Source organism: Danio rerio, chromosome 11, assembly GCF_049306965.1.
Source record: "Danio rerio strain Tuebingen ecotype United States chromosome 11, GRCz12tu, whole genome shotgun sequence".
Lineage (NCBI taxonomy): Eukaryota > Metazoa > Chordata > Actinopteri > Cypriniformes > Danionidae > Danio > Danio rerio.
In genome coordinates this window covers 44721592-44738483 of record NC_133186.1, presented here as the reverse complement: position 1 = coordinate 44738483, position 16892 = coordinate 44721592, and the positions used below count along the sequence as shown (strand labels likewise).

Sequence of the window (16892 nt, the reverse complement as noted above, 5' to 3'; positions counted from 1 at the left end):
TAAATTGAAAACACTATACAAAAATACACAAATCTAATTAATTTGGTGAAAGTATTTATGATTTTTGCTTGTGAATTTACAAATTGTTGGTTGTATTTACAAGTTGTGTTTTGAATTTACAAACTGGATGTTGTAAATGTGAATTGTGCTGTGCATGGAGGAGTTTTATTATGTACATGTATTATTTTTGAGACTGATCTGACTGGCTCCATACTTTTTTTGTCTGTTCAACAAATTGTTTTACCTGTTGTTGTCTTGCTTGTTGATTGTAAATGAAATGCTATTACAAAAGAAAAAAATAGCATCCGAAAAATGAACAAACAAACATTATTTTCAATCCGCATGAAAAACGTCATCCTTTTTCTCTGGAAACGCGGATCCGCCTACATTTTCGCGTCACCGCAAAGCCCCGCCCCATATCTCGGTGGTGCGCGAGCCCCGCGGCGGTTTGTGGCCGGTGTGTATGTGTGTGTATATCTCTTCAAGAGGACGACTTACTTCCAATTATCCCGTCGCACACAACGATTTCCCTCCCGATTTCAGCGTTCCGAAAAGCGGAGACCTCCATGGCTTAACACGGGACCGTGTCATGGACTTTATTCGTGTATGACTTTCTTTTCTGGGGAAATTTTTGTGTCTCTCAGCAGGCTAAGCTAGTTACCGAGCTCGCGAGCTAATACTGGATTTACGCAAATTCTCCGCGCATGAAAGTTCCACAGACCGAACAAATAGCTGGTTTTCGGGGATAAATCAGCTCGGGGTTATTTATAAAGTCTCTTCCAGCTTGGACGGCTCGATAAGGTGAAAGTAGAAGGCCAGTGTTACCTCAGCGAAGCTAACAAGCTAATATGAAGTTAGCCAGCTAACGCTCTCGTGCGCAAGAAAACACCCTCCGCGCGAGCTGTGCTCTTGTATACAATCCTGACAGCTAAATACTTGCATTTGAAGTCTGTTTAAGTAGGCATTTGAGGTATTTTTCAATATTAATTACTCTGTCTTGGGGAGTGGTGGCTTGATGGTCTGCTCTGCATACTTCAGCCAAACCCACTCACATTATTATTAATCTTCATTACGGTTTAACATTTTCACAAGTGCATTTCGTGCCTAGCAGTCATTCCCTCTAAATATAGACACGCATGTCAACTTGACAGTAATACTTCTTTTTTTTTTTTAGGAGTAAAGGTTGACCAATTCAACAGGTTATTGGTGTACTAGTTGCTGGGTTGTTTACTGGCCAGGCCTATGCTTGTAAAGGGGGACGAGGATGAATTGTGTTGGGAACGAAGTATAACAGCTCGAATTGTGGACTGTCATCTGGACACCCAGATTTGTATGGAATTGGGCAGCTGTATTGGGTTTGGTTCGGCAACATGGGGGTCTCGCAAGGGGGCAAGAAGTCATCTACATAGTGTATAAATATACAGTCTTGTTGACGTTATGTAGTCGGTTTAGCAGGGGTCTTTTTGTAGAGTTGGAATTTTTTTCGTATTACTATGTGCGTTGGTCTGCTGGTCATTCATTAGGAAGAATTGGAGCAACAGGTCAGTCTGGATCAAGAAACCCTGTCTTTCGTCTCTGGTTGGAGTAACACTCCCAAGCCATCCTCAATGCCTTCAGCGCTGGCCGTGTTCTCCTGCCGCCCGAATTCACACCCGTTTCAGGAACGCCATGTTTACCTGGATGAGCCGGTCAAGATCGGGCGCTCCGTGGCCCGGTGTCGCCCTGCCCAAAACAACGCCACCTTCGACTGCAAAGTGTTGTCGAGGAATCACGCTCTGGTATGGTTCGACCACAAGACAGGCAAGGTAAGTCTGATGTTTCACCAATAGATTGGATGTTAACTATAAACATTATTCATTAGATGTACTTATTTTTTTTAAGGTAAGTGGTTGCAAAAATTAGCATGAGCTGAATTTAAACAAATAAACGTTACTACATTTAGTTTGTTTAAATTCAGTCTATATAAATTGTTTGCAACCACTTGCCTCAAAAAAGTTAGTAAGTCCAATGAATATTTTTTTCAGTGTTTGACATATCCACCTCCATCTTTCTTGAATTATTAAGATTTTCTTTGTATCTATCTGTCAATGTTGTCACAATTGTCTGTACTAGGATTATATAGATAATATCCCCACCCAAAAGTAGATTAAGATGGAATTTATGGCTAAATATACCACTGCATTAGATCAGTGTTTCTCAACCACGTTCCTGTAGGACCACCAACACTGCATATTTTGGATGTCTCCTTTATCTGTTACATTCATTACAGGTCTTTCAGTCTCTGCTGATGATCTAAATCAGGTGTGTTTGGTTAAGGAAACATGGGGTGTTTCTCAATAGGCGTTTTTCAGCGATCCTGCGTCCTCGTGTTCTTCTGTAATGTCGTCATTAACTGCCTATGTTCAGTTCCAAAACTCAAGACGGCAAGAACGGAGGACGCGTGAAAGTTGCCAGATGTGTTCTTGATATCGTAGAGTCATCGATGCAGACTTGAGCACAAAACTTGCTTGAGAAGTCCTAGAAGTCGTTGTGGCTGTATGAAGGAGGTGGGAAGCGCAGCATTTTATTTAGATTTATTATTAAAGTTTAGAGATGTAACTTATTTACTTCAGGAGTTTCCCTAAATGAGACGGTGAATTTAAACATTACCATGTAAATCATAATAATGGCATAAGCACATAAAGGGTGTTTACTTGTTGAAATTCGTGTTAAAATTAGTTTTATTTGTATTGTGAAGCATATATTTGTACGTTTTTTTTATGCATGGTATATATTATGTATGGGGGAAAACAATAAATCGTTGTTGTAGGAATGCTGTAATGTTTAAACCATATTCCATTAAAAACATGTGAAGGTCACGTCACCATCAGGAAGACCCAGGGAAGAACACAGCATCTCATTTCTCACAGGATGCGTTCTCTGTTCTCAGCGTTCTAGGAATTAAGAGACAGTCTAGGAACATGTGCAGAGCTGGTGGTCCTCCAGTAATGTGGTTGAGAAACACTGCATTAGATCACAGGTGTCAAACTCAGTTCCTTGAGGGCCGCAGCTCTGCACAGTTTAGTGCAACCCTAATTAAACACACCTGATGAAACTAATTGAATTCTTTAGGCTTGTTTGAAACACACAGGTAAGAGTGTTGAAGCAGGTTTGGAACTAGACTGCAGGTCAACGTCCCTCCAGGAACTGAAATTGACACCCCTGTGTTATATAGTAAATATATTAGCTTTTTCTTAAAACTAATCCAAAGATTCAATGAGCAAAAAAAAACACTATTTCAATGAGCTTTTAAAGGGATAGTTCACATAAAAAATGTAAATTCTGCCATGAAAGTCCACTTGCTCTAAAACTGAGTTTGTTTCTTCTTTTGAACAGAAAGAAAGGTTTATTGAAGAATGTCAGAGAAAGCAACTGACTTTAGTATTTTTACATTTATACTATGGATGTCAATAGCTGTTTTTTATGTCAATGGCTGAATATTCTTTAGAAAATCTTGTTTTATGTTTAAGAGAAGAAATTTATAAAGTAAATGGTGAACTGTCCCTTTAATGCATTGTGTCAAACTCCTGGAGGGCCACAGCTCTGCACAATTTAGTTCCAACCCTAATTAAACACACCTAATCCAACTAATTTTTTAGTTAAGTCCTTCAGGCTTGTTTGAAACCTAAAGGTAATACTGCGGTCACGCTAGAGTTTGTGCGTGCGTAATTCTGTTGTACGGCGCTGCGAATAGGATTAAAAAAGATGGTTAGACATTTAAAAAAAAGGGAGCGATAGGTCCATATATTAATTTTCTGTCCAGAGAGGTCATGTTTTCAACTTCAATTGGTCTCACGCCATCATGTGATGTGATTTCGCAGGTCAGAGCTCACCAAGCTTGAACTTTCCAATGTAGCGAACTGCTAAACTTTTCACATAAGCTTGCGTTTCCAGTCTGACGCATTCGTGTGTGTATAAATTGAAGTCTATGGGGAGAAAAGTGCAGTGAGGCCGAAACTAAACTGTGCCGGACTGGGGCCCTCCCGGAAATGAATTTGACACCCCGGCTTTAATGTGTGTAAATACCAAGAACATAAAGTAATTCATTTTATGAAATTAATATTTAGTAACAAATATATTTAATAACAACTTTATTTTGTAATTTGGTAAAAAAAAAAATAGTAACAAAAGTATGTATAATATTGACAATAATTATATGAATATGCCATAGGTCTCAAACTCGATTCCTGGAGGGCCACAGATCTGCACAGTTTTGATCCAACCCCAATCAAACACAGCCGATTCAAATAATCAAGGTGTTCAAGATTACTAGAGACTATTAAGCAGATGTGAGTTGGAGGTGGTTGGAGCTAAACTATGCAGAGCTGCGGCCCTCCAGGAATTGAGTTTGAGACCATTGGAATTTGCAGTTTGCCGAAGCCCCAAGCGTACTTAGGCTCGATGGGCTTTTAAAACCTCTATGACCTTCCAGTGGTCATTGGCAGTGACGTACCATGTAGTGTGCTTGACACCAGTTTTATTGAGGTGTAAATCTTCTTTAGTTAACTTCTGCTGTTTAGTAAATTCTACAACATCGGAGTGCTTATGCAAAAACTTCCATGTTGCTTTGATCAGATGTTTTTTCACCTTTATTAATTTTGTTCTGTAGAAATGGCCAATTTCTAGCTTTGAAGATTCCAAAATGTAAGGGTTCAGGTCAGGTGCGCACACAAAGTATGTTGCATTATATCCAACTCTAACATATTAAAGTGAGTTTTAAAACAATTCACTTTAAAACGGGTGTTCATGACTTTGTTTGTATACCAGTATCTTTCAGACACACTTTTGGACATTTATGGTAGAATTGAATTTTCACAATTGATCAGATTTGACCTGATAATCTTAATTCAGGCATCTGTTATCTATATTGTGATGATTTTGAGACATGGCGGCTATGACCTGAATGTTTGCCATTACATGCTGTCTGTCACAGTCGTGTTGTCTCATAATATCTGTCAGGAAGGTACAAGCCTTTTTACAGCATCAAATAAACTCTGCGGCTAACATGCGTGACGTTGCTGGATTGTGTTTAGTAAACTGTAGTGAAATATTGTTGTGGCATCTATATGCTGCATGTGTTTATGTAAAAATTTATGGCTGTTAATTCTGACTCTCTAGTCTGGCTTGTGTAATTGGATGTCCAGGTTTTTTTTTTTTTTTTTAGCTTCCTGGTACTCGCATTATTATTGCGTCTCCCACAGCATCATGTGTGAATGAAAGTGTAAAATAATCCTGTTGAAAGGAGCAGAACATGTTTCACTATGCAGTATCCATGGACATACCCAGTAGGGCTGTGCAATGTTGAAAAATGAGATATGCGATAGCATGCTAAATAATGCAGTGTGTAATATCAGATACATTATTGTAAAAATGTTATAACCAAAAGGTTTTATGTAATTTCAGAAAAAGGAAAGCATTAGGATAACAAAGTCAGGCTGCATGATTCTGGCTAAAATGAGAGTCATGATTTGTTTTTGCTTTAAATAAAGATCATGATTTTCTCGCGATTCTGTAGATAAAATAATTGTTGATATAAGTAGGCTAATGTCATTGTTATTTCCCAGAAATATTATAAAACAACAATAATAATATTAGGCCTGTGTGTGGGTCTACTGTTGATTAAAAGGCTAAATTTGATATAGACTTAGAGAGATATCCTGTTTGTTAATTCACAGTAAAGTGATGACATAAGAATACAACTATTCATAATTCTGATGTTAAATTATTGAGACATATGCTTGTCATTGACAACATTATTAGACCATTTTATTTTACTGTTATAATGAAACATTTGTCATTATCCGACACAATCTCATGGCAATTCGTAACTTTTTGATTTAGTGGCTAATTCGTATGAGTTTGTATGATCTAATTCCTATGATTTGCTTATCCCATACTGATGGTTGGGTTTAAGGGTGGGGTTGGGTGCCACGCCTCCTTTTTAAAATCGTACAATTTTGTACGACTGAACTCTTACGAATTCATACAAATTAGCCACTAAATTGACAACGTAAAATACTTATGTTTTTTCCCGTATGATCAGGCAGCATTATCAGATTTTCTTCATGCATAATGCTCAACATTATATAGGCTAGAGTAGTTATACCGACCCTGTTAAAATGTATTTGTATGCAGCCATGCACAACACTTCGCTATGAAAGAAAAAACATATCCAGTGCTTGTTGTAATCATAACTGTGAAATGCGATATGATCGTTTAAATGATGTGAATACTTTCAGTTTCACTTTCACTGCCGAGTGCACTCATGTCATGGCTGTCGTCACTTTGAGAAAAAAAAAACATACATGCAAACCATACAAACCGAAAGTTATTTTTCAGCTTTATTAGCTGTTATTTACAGCCTATGCAGGTTTTGTTCACTAAAGTAGATGTCATTGATGGGCACGCTCGCATCCTCTTGGTAGTAAACAAACTGCGTCAGCTTGTGATTTCGCCGCCGTGATTAGCTTCCATCATTACATTAAGACAGAAATGACTTTTTGTGTGAATTATACCTTATGAATACAGTATGTGACACTTTTAATGCAATTTGGAGGTGTCCATGTTGCTGCGTAACGTATATAAAACAATTTAAAGACTCTTTACACTTCTCTCCTGACCTTGAAAATATAAATGTCTAAATTGAAGAAAAGCTGAATTAAGTGAATCGAGTTTGCAATCTTTTTTTGATTAATCATGCAGCCCTACAACAAAGTTAAAAGCCATGTTTTACTGTTGCATAAAACCAGTTAGACATTATAACAATGTGTACAAACAAAAATAATTTATATAATTAAGCCACGGCTACATTACAGCTTCTCATTCAAAACATCCAGTCGTGTTTTTTTTAATAGCGGATAATAATCGCACCAAAACATATTAAAAGGTAAGTGAATTATAACAGCGCAAACTTTTCTGTAACCGTAGTAATGATGTGCGTCATTTGTTTAACCCTTTAAGGTGACGTGCTGACTGACTGACAGGTGCTTGCTGTGTGAGGCCAGCAAACACGACGTATAGATGTTTCACTTTACTTCAGGACACAATAATATCGCTCTGTAGGTCTATTGGAGACATTCATAAATATTCCTAGCATATCTAATAAATGTTGGAGACATAGTCGTTACATAAACAAACTAAATTGCACTTCAGCAGCGTTTATTTGAGAGCGCACAAGAAGATCTGCGCTTGAGCAGCTTATATTTGAGGCCGTGCAAGAAGTTTTGTGCACGAGCCGAGGAAATCGCCGCGTAAGCAAAGAGATTTGCATTCTTGTAGACTATTACATAAATGTGATCTCGACTTGTGATACTGCGCTCACAACCTTTGTCATTGACAAATTATGCTATAGGTAGTTGGTTGATCTGTGTAAAAAAAAAAGATCTGCCTCCACAGCTGGAAAAAAATCCTAGAGGAAACTGGAGTTCCTACTTTAATGCCTTATTGCTTTCCTCACATGGCTTGATTAATTGGTCATATGTATTTCGTAATCCATGCTAATATTATATTTTGGGACCAAAACAAAAACAGCATGTCCATTTTGCTTGGTTTCATGTGTGTTGGCATGTAACTTCATTGCTTGATATGCTGAGAAATCCTTCAGAGCAGTGTTTCTCAACCATGTTTCTGGAGGACCACAAGCTCTGCACATTTTCCATGTCTCCTTATCCAAACACACCTGATTCAGATCATCAGCTCATTAGCAGAGACTCAAAGACCTGTAATGGGTGTGACAGACAAAGGAGACATCCAAAAACATGCAGTATTGGTGGTCCTCCAGGAACATGGTTGAGAAACACTGCTTTAGAGGGTGTGCTAGTGGCAGGAAAACAAAAATACTTAGATCACTCATTTATTGCACATTTGCAGTATTTTGATGTATTGCACACAGACCTAATATCCAGAAACGTGCGCTTGGCGTAATTCACCGTGTTCTACTTTTCAGTGCACATTGTATTAGGTCATAAGTTGTTTTCCCCCTTAGGCAAGTGTATAGTTGCCTTTAGAAAATCACACTGCAGTGGTTGAAGTGCAGTTTTGGTGGCTGTGTGTAAGTACATCTTTATTTATTTATTTATTTTTTTACAGTTTGCATGCGTGTAGAGGTTTTCTCTGCGTCTGACACTGCGTGTAGGTGTGTTTGGCTTGTAAAGAGGAAGTATTTGATGCAGTGAAGTTTTGCCATCATCACTCTAGGGAATCATTTCTCCACTGTTGTGAAATAATTGCAGCTATGGTTAACTGCTGTCATTTAAATTAAGGTGTGGTGTTTGAATTAGGGTGTGCTGAATGCTGCAAAACTAGGTGAGGTGATTAACTCTTCGCAAACTGCATTTGCTTTTAATAAAGAAAAATTAATTATCTAGCATTATGATACAAAAGAATGATTTTTGAAAATGACCACAGGCTTTGAGGTTGTAAATATAGTGTTTTAACCTTAGTAGCATGATGCGAGTTATTTCAGTTCCCAATTGTTATATTTATTACTTATTTTAAATCTGTTTTAAATGATCTAGACTTGATATCTTTTGATGTTATTAAATAAAAAAAATCCATAAATACATCTTCCTTGCTTACAGCAGTAAAGCGGGTTGTTGTCATGGTTATGCATAAATGCATAAATCACTGTTTATGTACAAGGAGAACATTCATTTAGTGCATTGAAGTACATCTGAATTAAAGCTGCACGATATTGAATCAAACATTGCAATATTTTGTGTAATGTCTGTGATATATATATTGCGATGTAAATACATTTCACCAGATGGCTTGAATAGCTCTATTTTGATTGGTGTTACTTTGTAAGGGTGAGAATCATGTTTAAAAAATATTAAACATAGTGCAAGCAAAATTTTTTACAATAGAGCAACAATACAAGTCAAGTAAACAGTGCTTTATGGTTTTCCAGAGAGTCAAATAGCATTCATGTGCAGAAAATAAATAATAAAATGTAAATAAAATAACTGTCACGGTTCGGTTAGAGGGGAAAAGGAGCGATGACTCGGGTGCAGTAAATAATGGGTATTTATTAATAATAAAATAAAAATAAAAGGCAAAACAAACTACCCCGAGCGGAAAACATTAATAAAACTAATAAACACCAAACAAACGAACTAGGGCAGGCTGGTAGGGATTGTGACTGGAGGACAGGACAAGGCAGCAAACGACGGGGAACTGGCACAGGACAGCAGACATAAGGAGAATATAAGCGGAAATAATTAATACATAAACAGGCGAACATAATTGAATAATAATGGGTTAACAAGGAGGGTTAACCCATACAGAAACACACACAATGACAGAAAACGAGTTCTCTACCCGAAAAAACTCGAGCTGAGCACAACAGGACAGGACAAGACAGAGCTAGTGTCAAGACTCAGCCACCAAAACAAGAATTTACAAGACCAGCATGGCAGAACCCTGGCAATAACACTGTATAGTCTTTATTTGATCAATTTAGTGAAATTCTTTTTTTTTTTTAAGTTGCAAATGCCTTTATTTTTTTTTGTGGCTAAATGCTTTAAATTTTCTGGAAATGCCTTTAAGACACACGCAAATGATCAATTTTCACTCTGTTATGGTTATTTTTTTTTTGCAACAACTTCACAAATCTGTATTCTCAACTGTTGTGCTGGTCAACTGTAATCCCAACTGAACATTGCATATCCTGCGATGTGACTATTGCGGATGCACACATTGCAATATCGATGCTGAAACGATATATTGTGCAGTCCTAATCCTAATGCACTAAAATTATTTTAATAAATTCATTTTTTGGAGTACAATTTATACGAAACTATTTTAGTTAAATGCTATTTAGATGTTTTTCTTAACAGTCGTTTGTAAAACTTACAAGCTATTTTGTTTTCTACAATGTAAAAAATGTGCTGTCTTAAGTTAGTTGAATCAAATACACTTTAATCCTATAGACTAATTTAAACATCAAGTTAAAGTTTGTAAAACAAAAATAAAGCTAAAACCACATAATTAACTTTCTAAATTTCATTTATAACATTTCTCCTCGCCGCTGTCTCCACTGGCTTGCATGGTTCGGGATCTGTAGAGGACATAGAGGTTGCGCATCGATGGGTTTGACCTTCAGTGTTTGGACTCTCAGTAGTGATTATTAACCACACCAAACTGAGCTGAACTGAACTTAAACACTGAAATCTGAACTACACTGTTTCAATTTACTATGATCTTCCATGTGAAGCTACTTCGACACAATTTACATTGTAAAAGTGCTTTACAAATAAAGGTGAATTGAATTAAATAAGTTAAAGTAACAAAAACATGTTCTCATGACACAGTGTACACCAATATGTAATGTATATGCAATCAATTAATTCCATTTAAATTTTCATCAGTAGTCAATTATAACTAACTAGAATAATTAACATAATTCCTGCTACTTGGTAATCATTAAACTATTTTCACTTGGCATTTTTACTCATCATCTACTAGACCTAAGCTGTTCGGATTTTGTTCTGCTGCATCTAGATATTGACAGTGTAAAGACTGACAGTAATACTGTCCATTTCCTCTGAGTGTCCACGTTACGTCTCAGTAATCACCTGAAGAGACTTTGCTCCTATTGGCATGCTCCCTGTCGGAAAGAGATGCCAAGATGAAGCCATCTAAACTGGGCCAGCCGACAATTGGCACAATGTGAAATGATGCCAAAATCTCCACCTGTCCCCTCATATTGTAAGGGTACAATGTGGGCATTTCTGAAAAGGTGATGATTGCAACTGTGTGCCTGAGAATGTGTCCTGTATTTTTAGGCATCAATCAAAGCCACACAGCCGCTAATAGAGTGTCTGGATGACTGCTCTTAGCTCTGATACTGCTATTTCTTGTAATGGATTGGCATAATGACACCCATGATAATGAAGCCAGTGTGTTTCCAAGATTCACTGGTTCCTGCCAGATTCAGGGCTGTCATCTATTACAAATGAGCTCTTATTAATTATCGTTTAATTGTTGTAATTTAATTATATTCTTTGCATTCTGAGTTATATTCAATATGCTTTGTAAAGCACTGATTTGAGTTTTTGATTAGAGTTTTTTTTTTAATAAATGAGAGCTTGTCAATAGTGTTCTTTGGTAGCTATTCGTAGTAGTGTTCGTAGGTTGCTAGGTGACCATCAAATGTTTTCTCAGAGGATGACAAGCTGACAAAACATTGCTGTAGCTCTGATACAAGTTTTATTTAAGGAGAAAATTACAAAGCACTGCAGTGTTTGAGTGTTCTGTGTTTGTCTGGGATAATTAGTCTTACGGAAATTTGTATGTTTCATACAAGCTGAAGCTGATCGGTTAATTCTTGTTACGTGACTTACGATGCGCTAGCGGGATTTATTGAACTGCGTGCATCTGGAAGGCGCAAGCGCATCATACATCCATTGGAAACAACTGTTACATCCAAATTTGCATACTATCCATCCAAAATAGTATTTGAAAACAGAAATGGTATGTCCGAAACTGTAGTATGTTGAAAAGAGTATGTCAAAAGTTTACTATTTTCGGTCAAAATTTTCAAAGCTATTTGAGACAATAAATAGTAATAGTTTTCTATTTGAATATATTTTAGAATGTAATTTAATCTTGGGATTTTTCAAAGCTGAATTCTCAGCATCATTACAGTCATGTGATCCTTCATAAATCATTCTAATATAACTTAAGTTTACACAGTGACGAGTAAAGTTTACTTAAAATATTTGATCAATGTACAAGATACCACAAAACCCACATCTCCAGCATGACATTGCAAAAGTCGAGTGATCAGTATGGATAGTCATGTGAGATCTGAATGCTCTGTTATCTGGTTTTTGGTATCACTAGGTTTGTTTTTGGTGATGCTTAGTAAATTCCGGTATCAAAATGTAAACATTACCATCTGCTCAAAGTCTATATTAACAAGTATTTTTTGAAATGACTGAATTCTACCTCACAACTCTTTTAATATCAGCTTGTCATATTGTAAATGTAAGCAAATTTAGTCATGATTAGGTTGTTTGTATTTGTAGATTTGTCATCCTTTGTGGTCTTTTTCATTGCATGTTCTTTATTTGGTACCATGGAAACAACTGAGGGCAGTTAATCTATGCAATGTTGGTCTAACATCACTGATAAATTATTCATTACTTGGAAAAATTGTTGTCTTTGTAAATTATGAATTGCATGTAGTGCTGTTTTGGGCCTGATTTTATGAAAATGAGGTTTACTACAGTGCTTTCCACATGCATATTTGTTAATTTAAGGTTAAACTAACTTTTATTTTTGCAGGTTGTAGCGGAGTTCTGTCCCACTCATTTGTTTTTTCACAGTCACTGTCACTTTTCCCACCCACATTATTCAGATTTTTTCCAACTCAGCAGTATAAACAATACAATTACAGATACAGGATGACTTAGGAATGATCGATGACAAGTATTTGTACTTATTCTAAAGAAAAACAACTCGAAAACAAGAAAAGTTGTGATTGAATGATAATATAACAACCAAATTAGATTTGCTAAAAATGTACACAGATAAATATTTACTTTGGACTCTGTCGTCCTGCAGATTTTGTTTTCACAAATCCACTAGAAGTCACAGTGTACATTTTTGACAATCTCAAATATGGTATTGGGGCACGTTTTCTCATACGTGCCAAATACGCTATCTGTTAAACTTTTGGTTAAGCAACAATTGATTGGGACATAACAACAACTATTATTATTAGTATCATTATTATTATCATCATTATTATTATTATTATTATTATTAAATTGAAGTATTTTCATAATTTAAACTACTCCAATATGTACAAGAAACAAAAAGGAGCTTTGACTGCATATACCGAGGGGAAGAATGTCTGAGTGCATCAATTACTTTAGGTTTCCACTTTTTTTGTTGTGATTACATGTTAAAACGGCCCTCCTATGAATTGTCAATCACTGATATGGCCACCACTAATTTGAGTTTGAGACCCCTGATGTAAATACTGCTCACTGTGTCCTTTCCTAACTTTATTAATGATCTTCACGTGGTATTGGTAAAAAGTTGGATGCAGTCAGCGTATGCTTGTTTCTTGTTTTAATGCCATCCAGAGTTAAAAACTAGGCTCAGAATCGATTTAAGAGAAAATAGCGATGCATTTGAAAATCTTAGAATCAACGCAGCACTTGCAGAATTTTCCACCGCTGCTCCAGTCTCTGCTTCATTGGTGACATTTCATTAAATTGTGTGTCTTCGAGTGTCTTGTGTTATTGTTGATCATCTCCTTCATAATTGCTCTTGTGCCTTTATCCTTTTTAGCTGCAGGCTGTTGCATATTTTCTGTCAAAGCATGAGTTCTGTTGTCAAGTCTTAAAATAGTCTGATGCCATTTGCGCCCCATTTTTAAAGTCTGTTGTTATTATAGGCATCGCCAAGCTGGGGACAACTGGCTAGCAGCTGACTGCATATAGAGCCTCTTTCCTGATATGAACAGTGCCCTGCGGGGCAACCCACACCCTAGATCTTGAGCAGCTGTATGGGACGCTGTCTCCTTTCTCATCAGTGCGTGCATAGCCTGAAAAATGTCAGAAAATAGTTTAATAGATCATGTGTGTCTTGAGAAAGTGCACCATCAGCATGTTTCTGACACTAATAGTCTGCATAGTGGACTGTCATGCTTGCAGATAATAATTTGCTGCAGTAACAAGGGTTTATGTCCTATTTCATCAATGCTGTCTTAGGCCCCGTTTACACTAGTGCGTTTTAGTTTTAAAACGGCGTTGTAGAATGAAAACGATCCGCGTCCACACTCGCGTTTTACCCAGCGTTTCTGAACAGTTCTCCGTCCACACCAAAATGCTGAAAACGCACATCACGTGACCACACACACACACTCTCGGGCAAGCGCTCCAGCATTTCTACCCAGATGAGAGCTCTGCTTGTCGGACTTCTCATCAAGCATCTCCCGCTGGATCTAATCTCACTATATTTGCTAAACGTGATATTTCATTCATGTTGTTGTCTTTATCTAACGACATAGGCCAATTCCCTGACTTTGGTCATTGGAATCTATTAAGTTACTTGTTCACGGGTAACATGTTTTGGTTAAGCGCAAAGATAAGTTAATGATTAATCCAGGTACATTGACTGATCGCTTGCCTTTATTTCCTACAATGTATAAACTTATTGTATGTTATACCTGTTATACTTTTAAAATTATCGATTATTAAAACTGATATTCAGCAAAAGAGAGGGTGCGTTTCGTATTTTCACTGAAATTGAAAGGAGGCAGTTGTTATAGGCTCCGTTTTGTTATAAATATCCACACAGTGAAGATGACGCTCATGCAGCACGGCGCCTCAACATTTCTGCTGTCTGTTAAGTTGCTAATATTAAAAAGAAAATAGGCAGTTCCTTAAATCATGTTTACATTTTATTGTTGAGAAAGTGAAACAACGTAGCCAAGGTGATGTGAATGAAGTTATAAAGTACACTGTTCCCTTTGAAGATTTACCCGTGTCCTCGGTATGTTTTCCATATCAAACTGAGAAGGGGAGACTGCAGCCTTGATCAAACTTGCGAAGAGGATGCGAGACTGAACTGTGTTAGGCTACTTAATATTGAGGAAAAGCCCCAATCAGATAGGCGGACGTCTGCAGCCCCGCCTCCGTTTTCAGATGTCTCCGTCTTTCCCCATCCACACTGAGACGGAGCAGCAGCGTTTTAGAATGAAAACGGCCTCTCCAGCGTTTTCAAAAAGCTCCGTTTTCGGCGCTCGAGAACTCCGGCGTAGTGTGGACGGATGGCGTAACCGTAGCAAAACTTATGCGTTTTCAAACTAAAACGCACTAGTGTAAACGGGGCCTAAGAGTTCAGGATATTTTCGAGAAAAAAATACTATATCATTTGGCACATATAACATGCAGCAGAAAACCCCAGTACATCATGTGCATCTGTCTGGAAAAGTAAAGCTGTTCAAATGCTGTAATCTAAATAGATTCTGTCAACCCAATTAATAATAACTATTAACTAACTAATTAACCAAGTCGTCCTAATTGGAAATGTTATTTATGTAAATCGGTAATGTCATAATCTCTTAAATGTAAAGTTTGTGACACTACACAAAGCCCTCACATACTTCTACAGTGCTGTAATCTTATTAACGAAGTCCACTTTTTTCACCCTGTTAATTCATTGGAATGCAGATGTTTTATATTTTAAACATATCCCAAGCACTGTTTCAAGATAAAAGACTTTCTTTACAAATCCCTATGCTTTCTTCCAAATCGCAACATACTTCTTTTGGTTTCCAGGTTACTGTAAACGCGCTCTCATTGGTATCCCTATTTTAAATCAGTCTCCTTTTCAACTTGTGCTATTTGTGGGGTGTAAATCTGCCATGAGGTTCAGACTCTTATCTGTACACCTTAGCTTGTTGCTGATAAAAATGACTGAATGAATTGAATGAATGTTTTATTATGAGCACTATTATACTGTGCTATACTCTCACTGGCCACTATATTAGATACCTTACTAGTACTGGGTTAGACCCCCTTTTGTCTTCAGAACTGCCTCAATCCTTCATTGCATAGATTCAACAAGGTACTCGAAATATTCCTCAGAATTTTGTCCATATTGACATGATAGCATCACGCAGCTTCTCCAATCTTTTATTCTCCAGTTTTGGTGAGCCTGTGTGAATTGTAGCCTCAGTTTCCTGTTCTTAGCTGACAGGAGCGGCACCCGGTGTGGTCTTCTGCTGCTGTAGCCCATCTGCCTCAAGGTTGGACGTGTTGTGTGTTCAGAGATGCTCTTCTGCAGACCTCGGTTGTAACGAGTGCTTATTTGAGTTACTCTTGCCTTTCTATCAGCTGGAACCAGTCTGGTTATTGTCCTCTGACCTCTGGCATCAATGCATTTGCGCCCACAGAACCGCCGCTCACTGGATATTTTCTGATGCTTGATTTGAACTGCACTAAATCGTCTTGACCATGGCTGCATGCATTAAGTTGCTGCAATGTGATTGGCTGTTAACGAGCAGTTGTACCTAATAAAGTGGCCGGTGATTGCATATGTGTCATACTTTTTATATCGGTGCAGCTGTAGGATAAATGCTGCTTAATGTTTGTATACCTTCAAGGCTAAAAATGCTTTTAAAAACCTTTTTCAAATTACCCTCTATAGTGAAATGAGCAGCTAACACTCTGAAAAAAAATCTTGTTGTATCCCAATGTTGGGTTAAATATAATCAAACACAATCCATTGTGTTAAACGTGTAATTTAAATTTAATTGAAAACATTAACTCAGCATTGAGCTTGTCAATATTTGACTCAACATTATAGTACAACAACCCAGCATTTTTAAGAGTGAACCTCTGCTTAATGAACATTTAAAGCACCACTCTTTTTTTGGAAAGCAAATAAATAATTCAGTAAACAAAAGCATTTACTATTATTCCATCTATTTTTTCCATCTCTCTTGTTGCTTTGTTTGCTAAGTTTATATTGTACTCAAATTATTGTTGATTCATCTGACAAATTGATATGATGTGGATAAAAGCCTCTGGTAAATGAATAAATCTAATTATTGTTCCTTTCCATTAAGTTGCTGACAGCTAAATGTTATCCTTTATTGCCTTTAATTCTCCACCAGACGTTCAATGAATGGGTTCTATCCAGGTTTGTGCAATTCCTGTGGTGTGCGTGTTTCGGATGGCTAATGGAGGACTTCAGTGGAATAAACATCTTGGCCTTGGTTTTTATAACGATCTTAGAGGTTTCTATTGTATTTGAAAGAGAGACGGACTTCAGGCTTTAACAAAAACAAATATAGGTCAGAAGTTGATATTGATCACTGGCTGATGGGTCAT

The 16892-nt window shown here is 37.1% G+C and overlaps 1 protein-coding gene across 8 annotated transcripts in view; it reads left to right on the top strand.

Annotated features, from left to right (window-relative positions):
* Positions 1-416: 416 nt before the first annotated feature.
* The window catches only part of slmapa (sarcolemma associated protein a), a 103084-nt gene continuing 86608 nt past the window's right edge, over positions 417-16892 (top strand). For 7 of the 8 annotated variants that reach the window (XR_012386864.1, XR_012386863.1, XM_005168063.6 and 4 more), the window contains exon 1: positions 417-1805. Coding sequence is in view for 6 of the 8 variants with exons in the window: in XM_005168063.6 (XP_005168120.2) it covers positions 1608-1805 (198 nt within the window). In the remaining 2 variants the exon portion in view is untranslated. 8 annotated transcript variants of the gene reach the window in all.